At 42.1% G+C, this 26886-nt stretch overlaps 1 protein-coding gene across 4 annotated transcripts in view; it reads right to left on the bottom strand.

The window, feature by feature from the left end:
• FAM135B (family with sequence similarity 135 member B) overlaps positions 1–26886 on the bottom strand; it is a 366985-nt gene that overhangs the window by 134772 nt on the left and 205327 nt on the right. For all 4 annotated transcript variants that reach the window (XM_030937787.1, XM_030937788.1, XM_010364503.1 and 1 more), the window contains one exon: positions 6792–6931. In XM_030937787.1, the coding sequence (XP_030793647.1) occupies positions 6792–6931 (140 nt within the window). The remainder of the gene's footprint in view (positions 1–6791; positions 6932–26886) is intronic.

Here is a 26886-nt window from a genome sequence, read left to right as displayed (position 1 = left end):
TTTGCAAACTAGTAGAAATAATATAAGAAGCTAACATTTGCAGAAGAGTTATCATTTGGCAGGCAACAAACTATCATTATATGTATACTGTTTCATTTAATGTGGATAAAGCTACGAGTTAGGAAAGACTGTCCTGCATTTACCCATGAGGAAACTGAGGCTCCCTGTGGTAAAGGCATTTTCTCAAACTCAGTTAGTGAGAGTCCCACATCCCAGATGCTGTCAAGGGCTCCATTTCTTCAGCTTTCTCCCATGGTCATGTATGTGTTCTAGGTTGGACGTTCTCTCACTGCTTGGTTTCAACACATAATGGTGACTCTCTTGTCTTCTCCTCCATTCTTAACTACTATCTTGAGCTGTGTTACAGCCTGATAGCTAAGAGAGCAGCTTCTGAAATCAAGATACATGTGTACAACTCTTACTTCTATCATTTCGTATCTATGAGACCCAGGGCCAGTTAACCTCTCTGTTGTTTTCTCATCTGTAAAATGGGAGTAAAATAATTACATTTACTCACAAAGCATTGTTATTGTGTGAATTAAAATTTAAAAATGTACACAAAGGGCTTTGTTTACAATTGAACTGACAATTCTCAACAAAGGTTAGCTATTATTATTGCTGTCATTTTCACCCATAGGGGGCCCAGCCACATGAAGGACCCATTCCTCTACCAACTTCACATAGTGGTCTGGCATGCTGGTCAAAAACATAGACTTTATGATTGGAGGGCCCAGGTTCAAACCCTGGCTCTACAACTTCCAGGTGGTATGACTTTAGATAAATGCCTTCTCTAAGTCACTGTATCCTCATCTGTAAAACAGGAGTAGTAAAACACCTCTCATGTTGTTGCAATAATTCAATGAAATATTCCAGACAAAGAAATCAGCACGGCACCTGGCATACAGCATATACCTTGTAGGTATAAGATGCTGTTTGTTGGGGTTCAATCAGGCTGGTGGGAAAAATATTAAAGATAGTTAAACTCTCTTGGAAGGCCTGAGAGTTTGCATAGCTTCAGATTGCTTGGCTGAAGGCAGCCAGGGTCTCTTTGCAGGAGCCAGAAAGATTAGGGTACAAGTACAGAGGAATGTGGGAAGTTAATCTTCCTATCCTGTTTACTTATATGGGCTTAAGACTAACCTTTGTCCTACCAGGCACACTTTACTGCCTCCTACTCCGGGGTCAGAAGAAGTTTATTACCAGCAAATGGTGTTTGCTTTAGGCCTGAGAACCTGGCCTTTTATCTTTACCCTCTAGTGGTGTTTACTCACAACTTTTGTTAATTAGTCTTACTGAATAAATAAGAGCCTCACTAACCCACCTGGGCCCAGTCACAACTGTTTACAGAACTCAGCTTGGAGCCTGTAAGCAGCTCGGACCCTCAGCTGGACTGGCAAAGCAGAATATCTGTGTGTCAGTGTATGTTTATTCATCCATCGCCGAATCAGGGGTCTGCAGGAACAGACCCCCTGTAGCTAGCGTCCCCGTGAAAGGAGCGCTGCCTCCACTGTTAGTGCTAAGATCCTTGTGATTGTTCTTATAACTCATCCTCAACTCCTTTCACTCCCCAGTAGAAGCTTTTCCTCTCCCAAATATCCTGGACTATCAGTAACTCCAAGCCTATTTCATACCCAAATCTTAGAGTCAACTTCCATTTATCATTCCTTTCTACATGATGCCTGCCATCTCCTACGCTCAACCTGAACCCAGTCCTAAGGGCTGCACTTGGCGGCCATGCAGCTCACCCTTTCAACTCACACAGTTTCCATTCACACAGTTATGACCTCTGCCATGATGCTCACCAAGACACCATGCACTATAGCAGCAACTGCCTGTATGCCCTTGGTCTCCTGGGCCCCATTTTCTATATTATTGCCAGACTGACCTTTCTAAATGCCAGGTCTCCTCCTTCTGTCCTGAAGGAGACTCCTACCTTTAAAAAAGGAAAAACATGACCTTCAGCAGAGTCTCTGTGGCTCTCCATGCTGTGTCCTCAACCTTCCTTTCTAGCTTTGTGTCCCTGCCAGTTTCCAGCCCATTAGCAACAATGCTTTCTTCCCCAAATCTGCCTTCTGCTTTACTGCTTTTTATGCGTCTTGCTGTCTTCTGTCTCAGGAGCTCTCAACTGGTTACTGTGGCAATCTTGTCCATTTTTCTACGTATCAAAACTCTGAATCAACTCAGGCCCATCTCTGCTTCCAGCAAAAAAAAAAAAGAAAGAAAAAAAACCCCACCTCTGTCTGAATCACTAGGTCTGGCATGACCTCATGAATCTGCATTTTGTATGAGTACTGCCAGGGGACTGTGATGCCGGTGCAGCAAGGAATTACACTTTGGAAAATGCGTTTCCTTTTGAAGCCTATGAGAATGCAATCTTGCTCATAAAATGTGTTTAATATGTAATCTTTTCTTCTTCCTCAGAGTGGCAAGCATTTTGTTGTTAATAATTGTATCTGCTTCTTTGCTCTGCCTGCTAGGAGCTTAGCACTAAATGTATGGGTGACCATTAGCAAATATCCAGAGGGTGTTTGCGCATTTTGGTCCCCTACATTTACCCCAGCCTTTATTTTCCTGTATGTGTTTCTCCTCCACTCTGCCTCATTCCATTGCTAGCTTTTCTTTTTACTATTCTATGCATTTTGTAAGCCTTCCCAAATCTTCTGTGGGATTACACAGAGTATATAAATAAAATACACACACTACCTCCAGACTCACTCTTTGCAACCTGTTATTATAACATCTCTTCCTACACCTTAACTTGTGATTAGTTCTGTCCATGGTCACCTCTTGCACTTATCTGTGACCTCAATGCACAACTGAATCTTCCTCTTGTCTGAATTTCTGATAGCAGGTGGAATCACATGTTTGACGAATAGGCATTTCATAAATGTCTGTGGTTCACAATCATGTCTATGTGTATCCATGAACATAATTTCTGGCCAACTGGCTATAAGCAGTGTTTTGGTTGTCATAAGCAGACTGATACTAACTGGAAATGCATCCATTCCAAATATACAGTGTTTACAGACATATCCAATTAACTTTTATTATCCCTGATTTGTATATAGCAATTAGCTGTGACATTGTTTGCTGCCATATGGATTACCCCCAACACAATAATAAATTATTAGCTTACAGAGATAAGAAATTTGATAGGAAGAAGAAAACAACATGTAATATGAAACAGACTCCCCACTCAACTTGAGAACTAAGGTTGGCTACAACCTCACATGAGTTAAGGTTGAGGGCTGGGAAGGTCAAACTTGAAGGCTTTAAATTGTCAGGGACAAGAACAATTCTCTGATGGAATTAAGATGGAGCAATGGCCAGGATACCTGAATAATACCCAAACCCAGCCTCCATCATTGGTTTGTCATAAGCATTCTGCCAGGGTTGCTCTTTGAGATCAATGTCCCAAAGGGCAAAGGCCCATGGGAAAAAATGGAGCACTGATTTCTTATTGGAATTTGGGAAGTGGACCTTGAGCTTGCAGTCTGTTTAACTGGGAGTTTATGACCACTCTAGGCAACCTAATGGTCTTGTTTCCTAAACTAAAGGTATCAACTTGAGTCCAGGAAGGAATTAGAGGATACACTCAAAATGAGGACTCTAGGTACAGTTTATTAAAGGGATGATTTATAAAGTGTGTGGAAGATTTAGAAAAAGCAACTAACAGTTGGGCGCAGTGGCTCACCCCTGTAATCCCAGCACTTTGGGAGGCTGAGGCAGGTGGATCACAAGGTCAGGAGTTTAAGACCAGCCCGGCCAACATAGTGAAACCCTGCCTCTACTAAAACTACAAAAAAAAAAAAAAAAAAAAAAAAAAGCCAGGCGTGGTGGTGGGCAGCTGTAATCCCACCTACTCAGGAGGCTGAGACAGGAGAATTGCTTGAATCCTGGAGGCAGAGGTTGCAGTGAGCCGAGATCACACCACTGCACCCCACTTGAGTGACAGTGTGAGACTCCGTCTCAAAAAAAAAAAAAAAAAGCAACTAACAATGGCTCAGTTCCTCAAGATTAGTAACTACAGGACCTCCTTATCACCGTAGGCATGAAGAGTCAAGCAGAGACAGTGGCTATCAGAACTGGAGAGAAAGCTACATGGAGTGTGTCTCCCTGGCTGGAGCTGGGGCCTTTGGAAGAAGGACAGAGCAAGTGGTATGCTGGTAAAGGTTTAACAACTGGCTCTCTGAAGAAAAATAAAAAACACTGATTTGTAGCATTGGCAGTTTCTCCTGTGTAAATGTTTTCATCACAATTGACTTCGAGCTATGAATGTGAAGTCGCTAAATAAGGAGTTGGAAAGAAGTCTGTACCTGTGGCTATCAAAAGCTGATATAAGCATGCTCTAGCACGCCACTGGACACAGCCAACCCTCCAGGACCCTGCAGGGAAGGAGCCTGGGGAATGAACGCTCTGGGCCCATTCTCCTCGTAGCCACCTGCAGAAGCTCTCATAGGCTGAACTCAATGGAAACTAAAAGGTAAAGACATGACTGCGCAGTTCTTGCAGCCAGTCTCTTGGGGCACAAAGCAGGTGGGGGAGCAGAGAGGGGAAATGGTCAAGTAGTCAAAAGCTAGCCAGCATGGCTAACAGGAGCTTCATTTGTTCTTTTAAATTTTGATTACAGATCAAGTATTTGCAGTCACTGTGATGGCATAAGGGAGACAGGGTCAGGTTAACTGAAGGCTCCAGTGAGTGAGGTGTATGTTCCTTGAGGTATTGAAGCAGGCAACTGTGGTCTGGGCATGATACAGGGAGCCAAGGGCCATCAAACAGGGCGCATGGTGGATGCTTATCTCTGTTTGGAAAGAATAGTTTGCAAAGGGCCTAAAAAGAAGGGAATATAAGTTAAATTCATTCATTCAACAATTAAGTCATCCACTCCATGTCAGGTATCCACAGTGCAGTCCTATGGCTACTGGGGCACTCAGGATACAAAGAGAGATCCAGTCCTGTGGAGCTTGCAGACTGGGAGAGGGATGACAAAATTCTAAAATAAAAATTGTGCCATTGCACCATTCTAACAAAATCAGTGGATTTCTATTGCCCAAGAATAAGCCCTAATTTCCCTATCATGGCCCACAATGCTGGGCCTCCCTGCTCCATCTTCGTCTTCTGCTCCTTTGCCCTCCCTGTCTGTGCAAGTCACCTCAGCCTTAGTGCTTTTCCTGAAGCACCTCAACGTCATTCCCACCTCAGGCTCTTTGTCCTTACTGTGCTGTCCTCCAGAGCCGACATCTCCCTGAGCTCATGGCATGCCTGAATCTTCCTCCACAGTTGGGTCTCCGCAATTCTGCACTGGCTTCTCTGGGAGCCTCTCCTGTCTGTCACTTGTCCTCCAGGGAATAATCACCTTGGGTGAAGGTTGTGTTGAAAGTTGTGCTGAGTTCTTGACATTCTCAATATCTGAGTATCTGTCATGAGGCAACAGCCAGTCTTGCACAGCAGGACCATCATGAGGTATCTTCCACTTTGGGTACAGTTGTAGCTTCATGGGGCCTCCAGTGAGGGTGCAAACTCCAATACTCTTATCTCCCTCATGAGTGTGTCTCAGAGACTAGGGAGCTCAGTATGTAGCAATGAGAAGGCTCAGTAATAGAATATGCATGATTGGTTTATTTAATTACATTGTGATATATTGATCTAATATTAGAATATAAGCCCAAAATGCCAGGGATATTTCATGTTCACTATTTTACCTTCAGCACATAGTAGGTGCTTAGTGAGTGCTCGATAAATTTTTGAAAGGATAGATGGGTTAATGAATAAAGAATGAGTGACGCTTTTCAATTTTAGCCACGAAGAGGCTAGATAGATAACACTACCTAGATAACAAAAGATGTGGACAAAAAGCCAAGAAGCCTGAGAGGAGAAAGATAACAGATGTCCAATAGGAGCTGTTATGCATACCACATGAGGAATGCAAGCAGTGGGGGCTCTAATTAGACCTTCCTAAAACAGGAATACTCTTTCAAATAATTCTCAATATATTCTAGCAGGAAAAAATCAGCTCAAATGTGGCAACAGGTACACTTCAGTGAGGCTAGGGGAGGCAGATCAAAAGTTTGAGCTTCAGATATTCCTTTGAAATGTGTTAATCTGATGAACAGGAAAATTTCAGTCAAGTTCCCAACTAATAAAGCAAGCTCCCCAAGGCCTCTGGGCTTGCAGTGATGCTGTTTCCCCTTCATTCAATGCCCTTCCTCTTTCTTTCTCTGGTGAATTCAGCATGTGCATCTGAAGCCAGCTCTTTTGTGTAAGCCTTGATGAACACCAGCTTTGTCATCTCCACAGAGATCATTGCTCACATCACCTACCAAAGTGTTTGCTTATATATCTGTTTTCCTGCTAAATTATCAACCCTTTCAAGGTAGAGTTCCTGCTGCCTTCTCCGGTTCTGTCCCTTATCCAAGGGTCCCACATTGAGCACTGCAAAAAAACAGTTACTCAAAACCACCTGCTGATTGACTCATTGACAGAGGGCCTGAACAGATGCGCAAATGGGCAAATGAGGGGGGAAGAAGAGACCCAGTAAATGAGTCAATGGAGACTGTCTGCACTTGAGACTACATGGAACAAGCAAATATATGAATTAAAAAAATGAGTAAAACAACACATACATAAATAAGTGCATGAGTGCACTAAAAGCACTAATCTCTGTCAGATTTCAGAGTAAATCCATACCTTCTTCTTTCACCATTTACCAGCAATGAGAGAGAACAGCCATGAGAGGGAACAGCCACAAGAGGGAACAGCCACTTGTGGCTGGTGGTAGATTCATGACTTACCCTTTCACCACCTAAGAGCAAATGAACTCGGAAGACCACAGCATCATTTATGGGCACCTCTTCATTCCGGTATAAGATCTGAAAGACTCGGCTGTGCACGGTGCTGTCATGGACACAGGCTGAATGCAGGCTGCTGCTCTCTGCAAAACAAGAATCAGTTGGACCCATGAACTCCAATACTGTCCTTTACCTGCAGCCCTGTCAGGTGTCTTTCCTGCTCAAGGAGACTAATGGCCCCAAGCGGCCTTCCAATTTCCAAAGCTTAAAATCACTGTTAATGAGACCTTACCATATGAATATTTCTGTTCATTGAGTTGGGCTGGTATCTCAGGAAAACCTTGTTCCATTCCTTACAAGCAATAAGATCTTGGCTAAGTCACTCATGCCGTGGGCAGTGCTCCTGGGCTGCTATGCAGTGCCTGCTCAACTTCTCACCTGTTCACCTGTCCCCTCCTCTGTGAAGCATTCCATAAACCTCCTCTCCCAGAAACAATGAGGAAAAGAACAGGGGCTAAAAGATAGAAAACACCCTTCCTTCTACAAGGACTTCCTAGTGCCCATAGAATCTCTCCCTTCTCAAAGGTGCTGCTTGCACATCATGCATGTCATGAGAACACTCTGTCTTGAGTTTTAGGAAAATGTGCTAATCCTACTGTATAATCCTACTGTATATCAAGTTTTAAAGGAATTGGTTTAGCTCTGTATCCTCCAATGCATTCTAGATATACCATATCCCTAAACAGTACTTCAAAGTTGAGTTATATTTCAAGAAGACAAATCTAGCCAACGCATCCACTGTCCAGGGTTATTTGGGGGAACAAATGGGTGAACTCCTCCAAATTACTTAACACACAAACTACACAGTTGGAGATACATGTAAAAATATATATATAATATATATTCTAAAATAAATAACACTGCCCAGGGTTATTGTGAGGAAACAAATGGATGAACTCCTCCAAATTACTTAACACACAAACTACACAGTTGGAGATACATGTAAAAAAAAAAAAAAAAAAAATATATATATATATATATATATATATATATATATATATTCTAAAATAAACAACACTGTCCAGGGTTATTGTGGGGAAACAAATGGATGAACTCCTCCAAATTACTTAACACATAAACTATTCACTTGGATATACGTGTGTGTGTGTATATATATATATATACACACACACACACATATACACACAAACATATGTTTATATACATATTCTAAAGTAAATAATACTAATATTTATATAAGGCAATGATTACCTATTGATTACCTATTTATAACAGGGAACAACTATATGGCATTTTACAAGTTCTAAAGTGCTTTTCAATTGTGGTTACTTTCCTTAATTATCATAACAAACCCACAAGGTAAATTTTACACCAGACAAAGAGACAAAGCCTCAAAGCAGAGGCAGGTGCCTAAATATGTACTTGTTGTGAATGTTTATGTCTCCCCAAGATGCATATGTTCAAATCTAATCACCAATGTGATTATATTTGGAGGTACAGCCTTTGGGAGGTAATCACATCATAAGAGTAGAGCTCTCATATATGAGATTAATGTCCTTATAAAAAGAGGCCAGAGATCTGTTCCCCTCACCTTTCCCACCATGCAAGGATACAATGAGAGACGTCATCAATCTGCAAACCTGGAAAAGGGCCCTCACCAGAACCTGACCATGCTGGCATCCTGATCTCAAACTTCTAGCCTCTAGAACTGTGAAAAATAAATTTCTGTGGTCAATAAGGCATCCAGTTTATGGCATTTTGTTAGCAGACTTTGCTGGAGAATTGCTATATAATGAAGCATTGTGTAGATTCATCCTCATATCTACCTCTTTAATAAGAGAGAAAATGAAGTCTCCGGTGAATGAATAAAATGCATCTATTTCCTAGCAAAGGGTGGGGACTCTATAAAACAGTACTGAAAGAATTAAATAGTTTGACTGAAATGGGAGCCAAGAAAAAAATAGAAAACAGCCCAACTAGCAAAGAAAAATCTTAAGTATCTTGTACACTGTCTCTGGATGAGTCAAAGAGTTTTTTGGAAACAGGGACACAGGATCACAGTCACCTCCCAATGCACAATCACATCTAAACCAACACCTACCTTGTAGCTTCAGAGCAAGGAATATAAAATATGTAAAATGTCAGGTTGTTTCCAAGGCTGCTCAGATATGCCTGCTCTAAGTTGCACTTTGTCATGAAAGCAATAAAATTACTGGCCTAATGCAGTTCTATTTAGACCTGCTGTATTCAAATTGATGGGGCTATTAAATAAAAATGATTCATGTGTGCAGATGCCTCTCTGTTTTTATTTGCTACACTAGCTCTTTCTATATCACTGTCAAGGCCCGCTGATCTATAAGCCAGAATGACAGCATGGCAGCGGATGGATGGGGTAAACACCCAGAAGGTCAGAGCAGCCCTGAGCTGTCTGCTACCAGGAGGGACAGCCAGCAAAACAGTTCAATCACTTGCTGTCTTGGACAAGTGACATCACCTCTTGGAACAGCAGCTTTCCATGTGAGAAATGGACACAGCCACACTGACCTCCTGGGATCACTGTGGACACAGAGGATAAAATAGATCAAGCTCCTAAGACCAGGCACGCGCTGGGCATACAATATACAGTATGATGACTTTTTAATTGTGTTTGCAGAGAAAGTTCTGAGTACTTTCTGTTGAATAAATTGTCATTGGCCACATTTTTTATGGAAGATTAAGCGCCTCTGAATTTGAGCAGATTGGCAAACAGACCACAGGGCTTAATGGGTATTTACTGAAAATCACCAAATCCTGAGGTGCCCCATTAAGCCTGGGATAAGGCAGTTTTCATACCTTAGGAGACTTTCTGGGTCAACTCCTCACCGCTATTAAATAGGGCATCGCATAGAACAGGTGTCTTTTTAACAAGGGAAGGCTCACCAATCACAAGATAACTTCCCTGGGATGGAGATCACTGGGACAACACTCCCTGCTTCATTCCCATTGGGATTCTCCCTTCTTCACCAACAATCCACATCCGGATACCCAGCCCACTATCCTCTCTCCTCCTTCCCGGTGAAATCAGCACCCAGAGACAACCAAAGTACATACTCTCTCCACCCTTAAAGACTAACTCACACTTTGGGATGGCAGCCTTTCCTGGCTATGGGTTAAATAGCCACTTTTCATTCTAGAGTATTTTTATGTATTTTTAGGCAACAAGATTTCTATTCAAGTGGTCCAGTGAGAAGGTGTAGACTAGAGTGTCTTCCTACATATCTGCCTTCTTTTGTGTATGTCAGCCTTGGTACCATGCATAAAAAGAGTTGAGACTTTAAGGGGAAAAAAAGAGATGAAAAGAAAATGGGTGGAAGAAGGAAAGGGAGTGTGAAGGAAAAACAGGAAGGGAGCAGAGAAAAGAGAATACAGCAGGGGAGGTAAGAGCTCTTCAGGTCTCAGCTGCACAAAGAATACATTCCAAACATCTTAACACAGAATTTCAGGCCAGAGGGCAAGAGAAAAAAAGACTTTTAGGTGCTGTAGTTTCTTCTTCTCCCCCCACAAAATGAATGATATTAACACTTTATATATCTATACACCTCTAAATGTTTAAACTTTAAATGATGACATTCCTTCAGCTGAGAGCTCCCAGCAGTCCTAGAGGGATCTGTCAGTGTGGAGTATAAAATACAGGTGTTATTCTTCTGACAGGGACTCTATGCTCAATGCTCAAACCAACAGCACCCGCAGGGACCATTTACTTGTGGACTAAACCTCAATCCCATTCCAAGAACATAGCCATGGCTCTGCCTGCATGTAGGAGATTCCCAAAGAATCATTTCTGTGCCCAAACTCCAGAAAACCACCCCTTCAATACCCCAGGCCTGAAGCCAGCTTTAAACTCAGGATATACTCAGTTAAATTCCTTTAAATTCAGGATATACTCATAGAGAATCTTCCAACATATTAGAGCCAACAGAAGTGGAAAAGCCCCATTAGACTATGGGTTCCTCAAAGTCACAATGTTGGTTTTCATATGGTTTAGAAAATGCTCCTTTAGTAAGGGAAATATAAGTTCTAGACTTGTCCCCACTTTCTGGCTGTGTGACCTTGGGCAGGACTATGGAATCCGAGCTCCAATGAGATAAGAATCTTGCCTTACTTAATATCCATAATGAATGTGAAGCTTAGGTAAAATGGTGAGTAGAGAAGTATGTTTTTAACTGAAAAATTATCAAAATCCAAACAGATTTTCTCAAAGACTAAAGATGACAACGATTAAGACTCTTTAGGTGGGGTGAATTTTCTGACCCTTTCTAGGAACATGAAGAACAGAAAGTCACCCTGAAGCCAAACTTTATTTTTTTCCCAATGATTGTAAGGAATAGGCAGAAGAGAAAGCCACTTTGAAAAAGGTATTTATTGTTGTTCCAGAGAAGGACCAGAATAATTTCCTGTAGTCGAGTATGTGCTGCCTAGCTCATAGGGTCATCAAGCCTTCAATGCCAGGGTAGGAAGGTCCAATATATGACCTCTTGAGACTCCCCCAAGGTTGCTACTTTCCTGGAGAGCCCATCACTGGAGGGCAAGTAGAAAAATATGGATAAGAAACTAGGAACTCCTGGGAGAGAGGTAACTATGGTCTTGATGACTTTTCTTGAGGTTGAAAATCAGGGATACTGTTGGACTGTGACAGATGCTTCCCAACCAAGGTGATACTAATGTCAATCACACAAGTACAACCTGTTCCCAGAAATGAGGCTATCTTAAGAAAAGCTGGGGCCCAGGATGATGACTCTGGATGTTCAGAAATGCTCAGGGCTTCATGGGTAGAAGGTTGGTTTGGCTACATTGTGAGCTGAAAAGATGAGGACCTACCTAACCTGAAACAAAGATTGTGTTGTCAAAAGCAATATTTTAGTTCATTGTGTGTTTCAATAAGACAATAGCACAGACTACATAATTCACAGTGCACAAAATTTAATTGGCTCACAGTTCTGGAGGCTGGGAAGTCCAATATCAAGGTGCTTGCATCTGGCAAAGGCCTTATTTCTGCATCATCCCATTGCAAAAGGCAGAAAGGCCAAGAGACAAAAGTGAGCTGAACTTGTCCTTTTATAAAGGCAGTAATCCCACCCAGTAGCGTAAAGCCTTCATGGCCCAAACACCTCTTAATGGATCTCACCTCAAAACTGTTACAATGGCAACTAAAGTTTCAACACACATTTTGGAGGGGACAAACGTTTAAATCATAGCAGTCTCTAATGAGTTATAACCTGGGAGCTCAGGGTGAAGGCCCTAGTGGCCTGTGCAGATAACTGGAGCAGCAAAGCGTTCACCATTGAAGACCCTCAAGCTTCCTCCGAATTCTAAATACCTATGCTTCAATAGATACCCTGTGTGCCAATGAGATGCCCCAGCAGCAAGGGACTGATGAGATTCATTTCTATCCTAAACTAGCATTCGGAAAAGGATCACACTTCATTGAGTCAGCCTAGGGCTTCTTGGATGATGTGACATGGGAAAAGGAAGTGGCATTTCTGCTAACAGGGCATTGAGATATACAAGCACTTACTTGAAATATCTGAAGAGATGCAATTCTGCTCGTACCTTCAATTTTTGAAGCATATCAAATTGGTGACACATCAATAAAGAGCTGTATTTTGGTTGTCATTTTTATTTCTATCTCAAAGAATATAAAATATTTTTCTTGTTTTCTACTTAAAGTACCCTGTGGCACACGGAGTATTGAATATTTTGCTTTCATGCACATGGACATAAGTTTATGCCTCACCTATAATTTTGGATTATTATGTTTGTATGTTTTTGCTATAAAACGTGTTTATTCATTCATTGAATATTTACTAATCACCTGCTATGCACTAGGTCTTGGGCAAAACATTGGGATTCAGCACTGAACACTCACAGGGTTCCTTTTGGGACATCTATGTTTTACACTTGTGCCTGTGGAATAGGGAATGAATATTACCATTGTTGTCCGACTCCACAGACATCTCCTTGTGTAAATGAATGTTTCATCTTTCCACACACGTTGCATTAGTCAGAATGCATTATAAGGGCTAATTTAAAATTCTGATTGAGGTGGCAAATTATGTAAAACAAACTGAGTTTGATCAAAGATGTTATTTATAAATTATATGATTGGAAAAGTCACTTTTCTATAATATATAATAAATACAAAATGGTTTTGTTAATTGCAAATTGCTCAATTAAAGCTAGCCTGAGATTTACTGGTCTAAATTCTAGATACTTTATGTTCCTTCCATCACTGAGTATAGCCTTGGGTATATGAGTTTTCATTTTATTCATGAGGAAACTCATGATCATAGAGATTGTAACATCCTCAATGTCAAATATAGTAGATGGTACAATGGTGACTCTAAATGTTTTTTTTTTAATTTCACTCCTTAATTTGTTTATTCATTCATTCATTATTTAACTCAACAACCACACAGGCAATATGTTAGACATAATTCTGTCACTGGTAAAGATAAAACAATGACAAGGAATATTATTCAATATTTAGTACAGTATTTCCCAACTTTTTATCTCTCCTCACTTCAAAGGCACCATCCATCAATTTCTGTTTAATTGTTTAAAAAAATCTGAGAATGACAGAACAAAGGCTTTGCATATCACTAACACTCAAATATTTAGGAAATCAATCCATCAATCAATTTATTAATAAATGCAAAAATGGAGGGATATGACTTTTGGAAGTTACCCAATGTTTGTTATAGTTCTAGTTTGTGATTGTTCTAATATCCAGAATTTCTGACTCCTAGCCTACTCTACAAGAAAACCCAACTTACAAAGCCCATACCATGCTCTGGCAGAAAGTCCTATTTGTAGGAGGGCAACTAAACTAAAGAGCTCATTAAAAAGCACCATTTAACCTACTGAAAATGAGAAAGGCTGTTGCTGCGATTCAACAGGAAGCATTCTCTCATCAACACTGACTGGGCTTAATTACTTAATTACAAACCATCGTGACTTACTATTAGAATAAGCCCACTAAGGCCAGCACTTCATAACACCTTATTACCTAATAACGTGTATTGCACCATAATCTCAAAAGTAAAAGGCCAGTGTGTTGCCTCTGGTACACTCTAGTTGCTCACTACAGAAACCCATTGAATTTCCTTGGATTGGTCGTAACTGCTGAGTGGTCTCAGGTATTTCAGTCTGGATTTCAATAACAGAGTCCAGCGTATAGCCTTGTACCTCATGCTTGTGTAAGCACATAGATGTGAGTTAAAAGACATGGATTTACTCTCAGCTCTGCCATTTATACACTGTATACCTATGAACAAAGAACTTGCCCCGTGTAAGCCTTGGTTTCCTCATCTGTGAACTGGGGATGGAAGAGCAATACTGTTTCAGGGTTGTGAAGGTTTTACGAGATGACCTATGAAAGTACCTGGTACAAGATGGAACATGTAATAGGGGCTCAGACAAATGGAGGGAATAAACATGCTGCTGGATCAATAGGAGTGTGGAGCTGACATGGCTTTTACAAATAATCCAGCATAGAACTTTACCAGCTATTAGTAGAAGTCTCAGTGGAAGTGACAAGTGGAAAATAATCTGTTTGTTTGTTTGTTTATTTGTTTGTTTGTTTTCAGATGGAGTCTCGTTGTGTAGCCCAGGCTGGAGTGCAGTGGCACGATCTTGGCTCACTACAATCTCTGCCTTCAGGGTTCAAGTGATTCTCCTGCCTCAGCCTCCTGAGTAGCTGGGATTATAGGTACGTGCCACCATGTCCGGCTAAATTTTGTATCTTTAGTAGAGACAGTGCTTCACCATGTTGGTCAGGCTGGTCTCAAACTCCTGACCTCGTGATCCACCCGCCTTGGCCTCCCAAAGTGTTGGGATTGCAGGTGTGAGCCACTGCCTCCAACCAAAGGAATCTTTAATTACCTTTTGACACTATGAAGGAAGCAGGCTTTGCCCAGGGCAGTGGGCACTGCCTGAATGGAGCATGGAGCATGGAGCATGGAGCATCTCCCAGCTAGTAAGCAGGGATATGCTGGGTGAGACTTTGACTCCACCGGCCTTAGTTCTTTTACAGGCAAAAATGACAATAACAATCCAACTACACTGGGGAGCCAGATGATGCCTCATGCCCATCTCACCTGCTCTTTCAGCTCTTGTAGCTCTTCAGCTTCTCTCTCGTTTGCTCCTGCCCCTTCTGGATTCCTAGGCTCCTCCTGCACCTGCCACCTCTCTGTGTTGTAGAACCCCAGGTCATGGTCCCAATTATTTTCTCCATTATTAGCTGTGCTCCTTCCCTAGCATCATTTCCAAGGCTTTCTATGCCACCTACAAGGTGAGCACTCTCCAATGTACAATGCCAGCCCCATCTCTCTCCCGAGTGGGCCTGATCCTTCACCACTTGATGTGATTTCTTTGATGTCAAATAAAGATCAGAACCCTCATGTGTCCAGTGCAAAACCTTTGATTATATTTCCCAAATATGTTCCTCCTCCTGTCTTACCCATACTAATGAAATATTTCCTGGTCATTTAATTCCTCTTTTCCACTCACCTCCTCTATCCAATCATTAGCACATCCTATGGATTCACACCCAAAACATGGTTCTGACAAATCAAATCCTTTCTACCTCTTTTAAAAAATTTTCTCTCAATATTGCATACTGAAAACCTTACTTTTTGCTTCTACTCTTACCACCTATTTGTCTACTAATATAAAATATAAACTAGATGTTGGCCAGACACGATAGCTCATTCTTACAATCCCAACACTTCAGGAGGCCAAGGTGGGAGGATCACTTGAGGCCGGGAGTTCAAGACCAGCCTGGATAACACAGTGAGACCCTGTCTCTACAAATTTTTTTCTGAATATATAAAATTAGCTGGGCATGGTGGTGTGTGCCTGTAATCCTAACTACTCAGAAAGCTGAAGTTGGAAGATCTCTTGAGCCCAGGAATTCAAGGCTGCAGTGAGCCATGATCTTGCCACCACACTGTGGCCTAGGTGATACAGTGAGAGTTGGTCTCTAAAAAAAAATAATAAATAAAATATAAACCAGATGCCTTTATCCCCTCCTTGCACTTAGAATGAAATCTAAAGTCTTTACTGTGGTTAATTGGCCCTAAATGATGAGTGTAGGAGCTGCAGCCATAGTGAGGACCGAACACAGAGCTGATTCTTTGTGCTGTCTCCAGGCCCAGCAAATATTTATAGAATGCATGACTGACCGAAGCTCCAAGTGGCCTGATCACAGACAACTTGGCAGCGGTGTGTAGTAACATTTGTGGAGGTGAACTGAATCTCGGATGGAGCAGCTAGCTCACTGAGGCTGTCTCTATTTCCCGCTATGTCCTCATGATGACCCAGAGTCCACATCGATCCAGGTTCCCTTGCGAAAGGCTGGCACAAAGGATGCCCAGAATGTGTAACATGGGGCTTTCTGAGAAGGGTATAGCCAAGGCCCCACCGTCAAATCCTGAAACCCGTCCTGTTAATAAGTCATTCAGGAGACTCAACAAATGGGAGGCAAAGAGCCTTGTTGATGTGATTCAGGCTTTCCTGAACCATCTGCCTCCCCATATGCTTCCCAAGGAGAACTAAGTATAGCTGCAATTGCAGCTAATCAAATATTTGTCAGAGCTGCAGTGTCCCCACCCAATCATGGTCTCCAGGATGTGCCAAGGAGCACAGAGCTGTTTGCTAACCCACAGTGACCTTGGCCTTAGTTGGAGGTCACAGAATATAGGGGGGAGTTGTGACTACAAAAAATAGCAGGGAGCCCCAGAGTCACTGCTGATTAGGGGAGGACAGGTGGTTGCTCTGCCTTTGTCTTCCACAGAGATGGCAGATCCCTCCAGCAGGGCCTGCCCACTCCAGGGGCTAAGCTAAGCCCAGCCAGTCCAGAAAGAGATCATAGCCTCAGTCCCTCCAACTCCCTCCAAGGTCTGAGGCCCCCACCAACCCAAGCATTGAATGAGTTGTCCCCGTCACAGCACATTCTCACCTGGACTGTCTCCCCTTTCCTCTCTTGGTCCCCTCCCCTCTGTCTATTAGGGCACACATCCACACACCAGGGTTGCACTTGCAGTCTGGAGTAGGGCAGTATATTCAAAACTGGTGAACCCAGATAGCACCCAGTCAGAATGCCTGCCAGGTAGGACGATGAGCAGGGCCTGCAGGTCATCGGCTGCCCTGGTGTAAATCCTTTAGCTATGGATGATAGAGAAGGTGAGGGTCTGCAATGGGGGCCAGGGTAACTGGCCATTGTAATCCAGGAAAGAGGACTTGAAAAGCTCAGGGCAGTGCCTGTTATAACAACTGTTCATACCAGATGCACTGGCTGAATATTGCTCCTGGTTAAAATGAGCAAGGTATCCCCGTGCCATGCACAGGTCCTGCTGAGACTTGTCTCTGTAACTCGAGTTTTGTCTTCTCAGCTTCACAGCTTTTCACCTCATTCATTCTCCTTCTAGACTCCAGTGGCAGCTCAGAGTGACCTGAGTTCTTGTCCTCCAGGACAGCAGAGGCTCTTGCAGCTGATATTTTTTTCTTCTGTTATTCAACTTCTCTCTCTGCTGCTTATACATTGTGCCATATACTGCAGATACACAGTCTGTCTGTGCATGGACTTGGAAATTCCTTCAGGGAGAGCTCCCCTCTCTCCAGCTCAAACCTCCTTAGTCCTTGATACCCATGCACTCTTCCAGTTGCCTGCATACCTCAGAGTCTCAGCCCAATGGGTGACCTGGTTTCTGATGGGTCACCTTGACTCAGACTTGGCCCTGGCTGGGTCAAGTAATTAACTTTCAACTCCACACAACAAATGCAGAACAGAAGGGTTGTAACCACACATTTCAACCAAGTTCTGGAATATTTCTTGATCTGAACTTCTGCATGTAAGCCCCTTAACTCCAGTCAACAACTGGGCCAGTCTCAGGCATAGTCAGAGTATATGGTAACCACACACTTATTGGTGCTGACACTTCAGGGAGTAGGGCCTTGAGAAATGATGCAAGATCCAGCTCATTTCATACTGTCACCCTTTCAGCAAGCTCTCTCTGCCTATCCCAGATTAGTGTGAATATTCTCACCTCTGGATCATACCCATTTACTGCTCAACAACATTCAGCGGCAAAAGATGCCATCCATCTCTTCCATGCATCCCTCCAATACACATACTCCATTGATCAAAAATACTGAGAATTCCAGGGACCTTGCTGGATCAGCAAACACAAGATGCTCCTTGCTTTTGAAGAATCCCCAATATTATTCTCTTCTCTTGAATAAATGTTATGATTTCCTCATTAGTGTCACCTGTTGAATCTTGCCCTTTGACCCCTCAGCAAGTATATGCCCCTTGCACTCAGCCCCCAGCAATGTACAGAGGGCTGGCCCATGGTGCCCCTGGTGCCTAAACAAACTTTCATGGTTGCCTCTGCACCAAGATGTTGATGTGAGAATAAATAAGCATAAGAGAACAGGTCATCTGGTAGTTGAATCTAAGCTGCAAAAGTTAGTGCTGAGGATGTAGATCTAGGTGTTCACTGACACTATAGCCAACTGGCTAAGCCTTGGCTGATACCCAGCCAGGTGATACTGCAACTTTCAGAAGGCTCTTTTGACCCCTCGTGTCTGAGAAAATCTATATCCACCATCTGAAAGTCACAGTGTCATCTGCATGGGTGTCAGCCAAGGCTTAGCCAGCTGGCTCTTGTATCAATGAATACCTAGGCCTACATCCTCAAAAGCAGTATGTGTTTGCTCAATGAAACAGATGGGGCAAGATGACTTGAGGGATGTGACAGTGCTGCTTTAGACCACTGTGGTACTGCGGGAGAACTGAGAGGCTCATAATTTTTCCTATTACAAGAACATGAGGTTTTGTTTTTTGTTTTTTTTTTTTTGAGACAGAGTCTTGCTCTGTCACCCAGGCTGGAGTGCAGTTTCACCATCTTGGCTCACTGCAAATTCCACCTCCCAGTTCAAGCGATTCTCCTACCTCAGCCTCCCAAGCAGCTGGGACTATAGGTGCCCGCCACCACATCCAGCTAAATTTTTGTATTTTCAGTAGAGATGGGGTTTTGCCATGTTGACCAGTCTAGAGAATACGATTTTTTCTTACAAAAAAAAAAACTTCATTTTCTGTAAAATGGAGCTATAATATCTAATCATAGGGTTGTCATGAGTATCAAATGAGATGATAGAAATCAATGCCTGTGGCTCACTATACATGAGCAATATTGTTCAGTGTTTTAATTACTTCCTTGACTTTTGGGGAGAAGGAGGGTGGATACCGGCTCATGGTGACTTCCGCCATGCCAAATCTAAGCTTCTTTCTGACTAGACCTGGTTAATTACTGATAATTCTCAGAAGTCCTATCACACTGCTTGTCCAAATGACCAATCCGTAAATATTTTTTGAAAGTTCTGTTTCCTCTGACATTCTTTTTTCGACTTTCTTCTTCTCATTCACAAAGACTCTGTATATTTTTCCTTTCCTCAGAAGTTCTTCCCTCAATGCCACAGGCAGAGTAATTACTCCCGTGTCTGTTTCCGCAGCATTTTGCACCAGCTCTTGTAGAATACTTGTTCTTCCAAGCAGCAGTTCTCTGTGTCTTTCTGTAACCAGACTGTAGGCTTCTCCAAGACTGAAGAGTACACAACTCACCAATGTGTTCTAGGATTCTAGTAAGGCGCTTAACATAAGAGGTATAAAATTCGTCTTTTTAAATGAATTGATAGCATCATCCTCACCTCAAAAGTCTGCCTTCTTCTCAGTGACCTCTTAAATGCTACTTCTTCTATGAAGATCTTCCCAACTAGAAGGCAGAATTTAATGAATTTATAAGCAGCACAGGCTCTGACTCAGACTGATCTTTATTTAAGTTCAGGCTTTCCATGCACTTGCAAATCATTTATTCTTTCGAGAATAGTTATCTTCATATATAAAGTAATCATGAAAGATTAGATAAGACAAAGATGCCCATCATTATTATTAAAAACACATATCTTCCCTGTTTATTCGTCTAGCTTTATACCTTTCCTGTGTCTCACAGAGTCCACCTCCTGTTTTACCCATCTTAGAGTCATGTTATTGCCACCCACCTACTCCCTCTCATCCTCAGTTGTTCTGTAAGCTACTTAAGGGCATAGACATTAGGAAATCACTTGAGTCTCTTCCCTGTGACCTGGATCACTACTTTAGATAAAATAGATGCTCAAAAAGTTGCCAAATGAGCACTTGAGTGTTAGTCTGGGTAACTTGCTTACCCCCAAAAGAAGGCTGAGTACTCACTCTTATATCTGAAAACTCATGCAACCAATATAGGGACTGGGAGCTAAAAGAAAGTCATATAGTTTCATAAACCCATTTCACAAATAGAAACTGGGGCCTCAGAGATGGAGAATCTAACCAAGGACCAGCAGTGGAATCCCGAATCTACCCACCACACCCACGGCCCTCCCTGTTACCCCCAACTGCCCTGATGCTTACCAGGGCATCACAAAACTATTTCCGAGGCTCTCTTGACTCCTTATGTGCAAGAAAATGCTATATCCACTCTCTGAAAGTTGTAGTATCACCTGATTGGGTGTCAGCCAAGGCTTAAGCCCATTGGCTCTAGTATGAATGAACACCTAGGCCTACATCCTTGGAAGCACTTTCTGCAGCTTTAGATTCAACTACCAGATGGCTTGTTCTCCTGGGCTCATTTACCTTCCCATCAACATTATGGTGCAGAGGCAACCACCAAGTTTGCTGTTTAGGCTCCAGGGCCACAATCAGCCGGCCCTTTGTATGCTGCTGGGGGCTGAACCCAGGGAGCAGCTTATCCCCTTGACCAAACATTCATTCCTCTGCCTTCCTCAGGATCTCTTGTTATTGTGCAGGTGTTTATTTGCATGTCTGTATGAGTTCCTTAGAGTTCAGTAGTGCTGTGGTTCATCCCAGCAGCCACAGAACTTGGCACGGGGCTTGGAAAAAGCAAACTTTTAATGACTGTGTTACCCAAAAAAGAATGGGGTTCATTTGCCTGGCAAGTAACAGACGAATCTCCACAAGAGCGCAGGTTTTGATCGATAGGAGTTACATCACTTGTCACAAGGGAGGAGAGCACTAGGAGTATTCTCCAAGCAGTAGCTCACCAAGGGAAAGTGACAGGAGGGTTTTATGGGGTGGTGGAAAAGGGAGAGGGTGCATCATCGCATGCAGAGGAGGGGGCTCAGAGGTGCAGATGCAGTGATTCATCATGCCAGCACAGAAGCACAGAGGTTGCATGTTATGGTAACGAGGCTATAGCTCCTCCCGGGATGGAGGCTTTAGTATGGTATCCAGGAAAGTTCACTCAAGTTTATCTATAAGTTGCCAGGGCTGTCGGGAGCTGCTTCCACCCAACTAGGTGATTACATTCCACACAGGATTTTAGCGGGAAAAAAAAAAAACCAGGTAGGAGGCTGTAAAATAGGCGGATTGCTCAAGCTGATTAAACTCCTATAGTCCCTGGAGATCCTCCATGTCTGCTTGCAACTAGAGTGTTTCAACTATTTTTCCTATTTTACATATCCAGCATTTCCTCCTAAACCAGATTCTTCCCAATGATGTTGAAATGTATTCACCATTCTCTCATTAGAAATAAAATATACACAGAAGTCAAATCTCACAGCTCTTCCTAGATACATTGGTTGGGTAGCAACCAACTTACCTAAAGGATGTCTCTACTGGCTGTTTCCATTTCTCCATTGCTCTACTCACTCTTCACTATCCCAAATCTGGTTTCTGTCCCTTTAGCATCAGCCAAAAAAAAAAAAAAAAAAAAAAAAAAAAATCCTACCGAGGTAAATAGTGTCCTATATGTTTCTAAAAGCTCGAGGAAATTTTTAGTCCACATTATACTTGGATTCTCCGCAGCATTCCGCAATGTTGGTCAACTCCTCCTCCATTGAAATACCCTCCCTTGGCCATTGTGAAATGAAGCTTCACTATTTTTCCTCTTGACCCTCTGATAGTCTTTCTCTGTCTCCTTATCAGGGCCACCTCCCTGTAAATTGTCATGCCTTTCCCCACTCCAATGTCACTTTCTATTCCCCTTAGGGTAGTTTATTTTATTTCATGGTACATATTACTATTTGTGTTACACTGATTATCTTCTTTTTAAAAGAATGTTTAAATTATTTTAGAGACAGGGTCTCACTCTGCTGCTCAGGCTGGAGTGCAGTAGCACATTAATGACTCACTGCAGGCTCAACCTCCTGGGCTCAAAGGATCCTCCCACCTCAGCCTCCTGAGTAGCTGGAACTACAGGCATGCACCATTGTGCCCAGCTGATTATCTTTTTTTCCAACCATAATGTAAGCAACAGGAGAGCAGAAAATCTGTTTATTTTGTGCATTTTCCAAGTCCTACACATAAAATGGCATATGGGGCATAGACACTTAATGAAAATTATGTCTCTAAAACAGATTTTTCCTCTAAGTTCAAGATCTAAAAGTTAAATTGGCTACTTCAAATTTTATGCTTAGATTTTCAAAGATACCATACATTTAACATGTTCAAAAGTAATCTATCATCCCAGAAGATAATACAGGAGAAATATTTAGAGTTCCTTGGATCTGGTAATGAGTTTCTAGATATGACACCTAAGGCACAGTTCCTGGGAAAAAAAAAAAAAAAAAAAGAACTGATAGATTTCATTAAAATTAAAATTTTCTGCTCAGAAAAAAACCATTGCCAAGAACATGGAAAGACAAGCCACAGGCTGGAAGAAAATGTTTACAAAAGGCATATTTGATAATGGAATGTTATCTACAGTATATTTTAAAGATCTTAAAACTTAACAATGGAAAATAAACAACCCAATTAAAACATGAGTCAAAGATCTCAACAGACACCACGCCAAAGAAGATGCAGGAATGGCAAATAAGCATATGAAAAGTTGTTCCACATCATGTGTCATCAGGGAAATGCAAATTTAAAACACTGTGATACTGTTACACACCTATTAGGTGGCTAAAATTCAAAACTCTGATAACACCAAATGCTGGCAAAGGTGTGCAATAACAAGAAATCTCATTCACGACATGTGGGAATGGAAAAGGGCACAGACACTTTGGGAGATCGTTTGGTGATTTCTTACAAAACTATGCATCCTCTTACCATATGATCCAGCAGCTGCACTCCTTGGCATTTACCCAAAGGAGATGAAGACACATGTCTATGTAAAAACCCACACACAAAAGTTCATAGCAGTTTGTTTTTTGTTTGCTTGTTTTTGAGACAGAATCTCACTCTGTCACCAGGTTAGAGCACAGTGGTGTGGTCTCAGTCCACTGCAACCTCTGCCTCCCGGGTTCAAGTGATTCTCCTGCCTCAGCCTCCTGAGTAGCTGGGATTACAGGCGCGTGCCACCACACCCAGCTAATTTTTGTATTTTTAGTAGAGACAGGGCTTCATCACATTGGCCAGGATGGTCTCACTCTCTTGACCTTGTGACCCATCCACCTCAGCCTCCCAAAGTTCATAGCAGTTTTATTCATAATTGCCAAAACCTAGAAGCAACCAAGATGTCCTTCAGGAGGTGACTGGATAAATAAACTGTGGTACATTCATACAATGGAATATTATTCAGAGCCAAAAAGAAACGAGTCATTGGGCCATAAAAAGACAGAAAAAATGCAAATACTTACTACAAATTGATGTAAGTCAATCTAAAGGGCTAAATACTCATGATTCCAACTATATGACATTCTGAAAAAGACAAAACTATGGATACAGTAAAAAAAAAAATAGTGGCTTTTCAGAGTTAAGGCAGATGAAGGGATTAACAGGTAAAGCTCAGAGGATTTTTAGAGCAGTGAAACTGCTCTGTATGATCCTCTAATGGTAGACACGTGTCATTATATATTTGTGCAAACCCATAGAATGTACAACACTAAGAATGAACCCTAATGTAAACTTGAGACTTGGGTGATAATGATGTGTCAATGGAGGTTTATCAATTGTAACAAATGTTCCACTCTAATGGGAGATGTTGATAATGGGTGAGGTTGTACATGTGTGTGTGTGTGTATAGGGTGTGGGTGGTATATGGGAAATCTCTCGACTTTCCCCTCAATTTTGCAGTCAATATAAACTGCTCTAAAAAATAAAATCTGTTTAAAAAAACTTTAATCACTGCTAGAAAAAGAGAATTTAAAAATATTTTAGTGAATGACCCTATAACCTAACCTCTTGCATAAGGCAAAGATCTGAGGGTCACCTTTAATAAGTCCTTTTCTCTCACTTTCCATGTGTAATCCCTCAACAAGTAATTCCAATTATCTCCCTCTCAATCACCTACCACAACCTTGTCCATGCTCTCCTTGCCTCGCTCCTGGACCACTCTGCCCAATGGCCTTCCTTCTGCTCAACCCAAATCCTGTGCAGACTTTCTCCACAGTTACATCTGAGAAGAATCTTTTCAACATGCCCAAAACCCTTCAGCATCTTTCCACTCCACTTAGGATAAAAAAAAAAAATCCTAATGTATTTCTCAAAGCCAATTTTGCTTTCTCCCCCACCTCCATCTCCTTATCACTCCAGGATCCAACCCCTTCCAGCTCACTGTTCTCCAGCCTCCCTGGCCTGTCAGCGCTCCCCGGGTCACAAGCTACCTTTGCCCATGCTGTTCCCTCTGCTTGGAATGACATTTCCCTTCCCTGTGGACCCCAGAGGCTTCAACTCACCCCTCACCTCTCAGTTCAGGCATCTCTTCCTCCCTGCAAAGTCTTCCCTAATCTCCTTAACATGGTCAGACATACCTCTTAGTGGTGTGACATTAGTTGGTGCAGAAATACCTTTGTGTGATTATTGACATAGTAACTGCCTTTCGTAATAGACTAAGGCCTCTGTGAAGGGAGGTTTGTTTGGCTCAAACAGATCTAATACACTGTATAGCACCCAGCTGCTCAATAGATATTTGCTGAATGTGGAACTTAGAAAAATAGTATTAATTTTGAATGAAAGTATGAGGGCATTAACTCAACCATTTTCAAAGCATTTCCTTCTCATCTGACCACTACAAAAAATAATAAAAATACAGAGAAGTCAAAGTGTCACTCAATGAAATGAAATGAAAAACCACACTGGAAAACATACATTGGCTCTACTAATTTTTTTTTTTTTTTTTTGAGACAGAGTCTCACTCTCTCCCCCAGACTGGAGTGCAGTGGTGCAATCTCGGCTCACCACAACCTCTGCCTCCTGGGTTCAAGTGATTCTCCTGCCTCAGCCTCCTGAGTGGCTGGAATTACAGGCGCCCATCACCATGCATGGCTAATTTTTGTATTTTCAGTAGAGACAGGGTTTCACCATGTTGGCCAGACTGGTCTCAAACTCTTGACCTCAGGTTATATGCCCGCCTCGGCCTCCCAAAGTGCTGGGATTACAGGCATGAGCCACCATGCCTGGCCTTGGCTCTACTGATTTTTAAACTCCCTGAGATCCAGGTTCCTTCTGTAGGGACAGAGATACCTTTCTCTACAGATTGTTATGAGGATGTATACAATAATATCAACAAAAAATCTAGCACAGTGCCCAGTGTATTCGGCTGACAGTCAAGAGAAATTTATTAGTGCCATTACTACCAATCCATGAAAATACAGGTCAGCCATTGGCACATATTTCAGAAAGCTAAGCAAAGTACACTTACTTTAAGGGAGATAAACAAGAGCATTAATTTCCAGGAGTCATGACTTTTATTGTGTCTTACACTTTAACAATATTGACCCGAATTGCTCTAAACCAAAGCCATCAATACTGCAGAATGTTTGCTCAGGTGAAGCTTTCGAATGAGATTTAGGTAAAAGCAAAAGGTTTCTAAAATGGAGTGTGGAAGTGATGTGAGATTCTTCATTCATCTGCTTATCTTTGCATCCACCTATCTGTCCATTGGCTCAAAACTTAAGTATTGAGTAACTGAGATACAATAGGCGCTAGAGTTATGGGAGTGAAGAGAACAGAGTTCCTGTCTTCATAGAACTTACACTATAGAAAAACAAAAACAGAAACAAAAACAAAAACATGAAACCCACAAAACACTTAAGTAATCATTCCATTCTAGTGCCACAAAGGTTAAAAAATAAATAAAAATAGAAGAAAATATAGAACACTTAATTTGTAGATGGGGAAGGACCTGTTATATAACGATGAAAATAGGCATTTATATAAATTGTGGTTGGACAGATACCAGAACAGATTCTGCAAACCAATGTGAGGGAGCAGATTCAGAAGCAGAGCTTACAAGGGAGTGGGTGAAAACCACGGCTCTTGGACCCCTGGGTCAGGTTAACGGAGGAACATGGTGTTAGGTAGAAGGGGAAGAAAGGATTTTGGAAAGAAGACATATGCAGATGTTTGGAGAGAGCTTTTGCTATGCAGTCTCTGTTTACACCATCTCCAATGCAGGAGATCAAAGAATTGTCACCTCCTTGTATCCACGTATAGAAGGCCTACTCAGAAAGCTTGGTATAGATTCCCATGTTTGGGGACCAGAGGCACAGGGATATTTCACTCCTCAGAAAGCTAAGGCAATCCCAGGCAGCAAGAGGAAGGCTAATGCATCAGGATATGCTTAGATATTTAGAATTTGTCGAGGCAAAGGAAGCATTGCTCATGGACTAGAAGTGAGACACGTGGGGAAAAGAGTTGTCTTGGTGCCATTTTAAGACCTGCCCAAGACTCCAGCAGGAGATTTCTGTGAGTTTGAAACATGTCCAATTGCAAAATGGACATCCAAGGCATGCTAAGTCAGGTGAGAGCCTCGGGAGGAGATTCACTCATGACGGACCCCTAGGTGCCATCCTGACAATAGCCTGGGGCCATGGCTCAAGTACACCATGATATCCAAGCCAATGAGACCTGAACACAGATCCCAGGCCCACCAGTTTACCTCCCTGAACCTCAGTTCTTCCATCTGCAAAACAGAATATTAGCTACAGCATTGAGAGGTTGGGAAGAATATTTACATGAGTAGGAAAGCCCATTTTAAACAAGCTTATAGGAAAAAGCTTCAATACACCAAATTTCAAAGTTTAAAATGTCTGTATGACA

The sequence above is a fragment of the Rhinopithecus roxellana genome, chromosome 9 (genome assembly GCF_007565055.1).
Source record: "Rhinopithecus roxellana isolate Shanxi Qingling chromosome 9, ASM756505v1, whole genome shotgun sequence".
Lineage (NCBI taxonomy): Eukaryota > Metazoa > Chordata > Mammalia > Primates > Cercopithecidae > Rhinopithecus > Rhinopithecus roxellana.
This window is presented reverse-complemented; position numbering and strand designations above follow the sequence as displayed.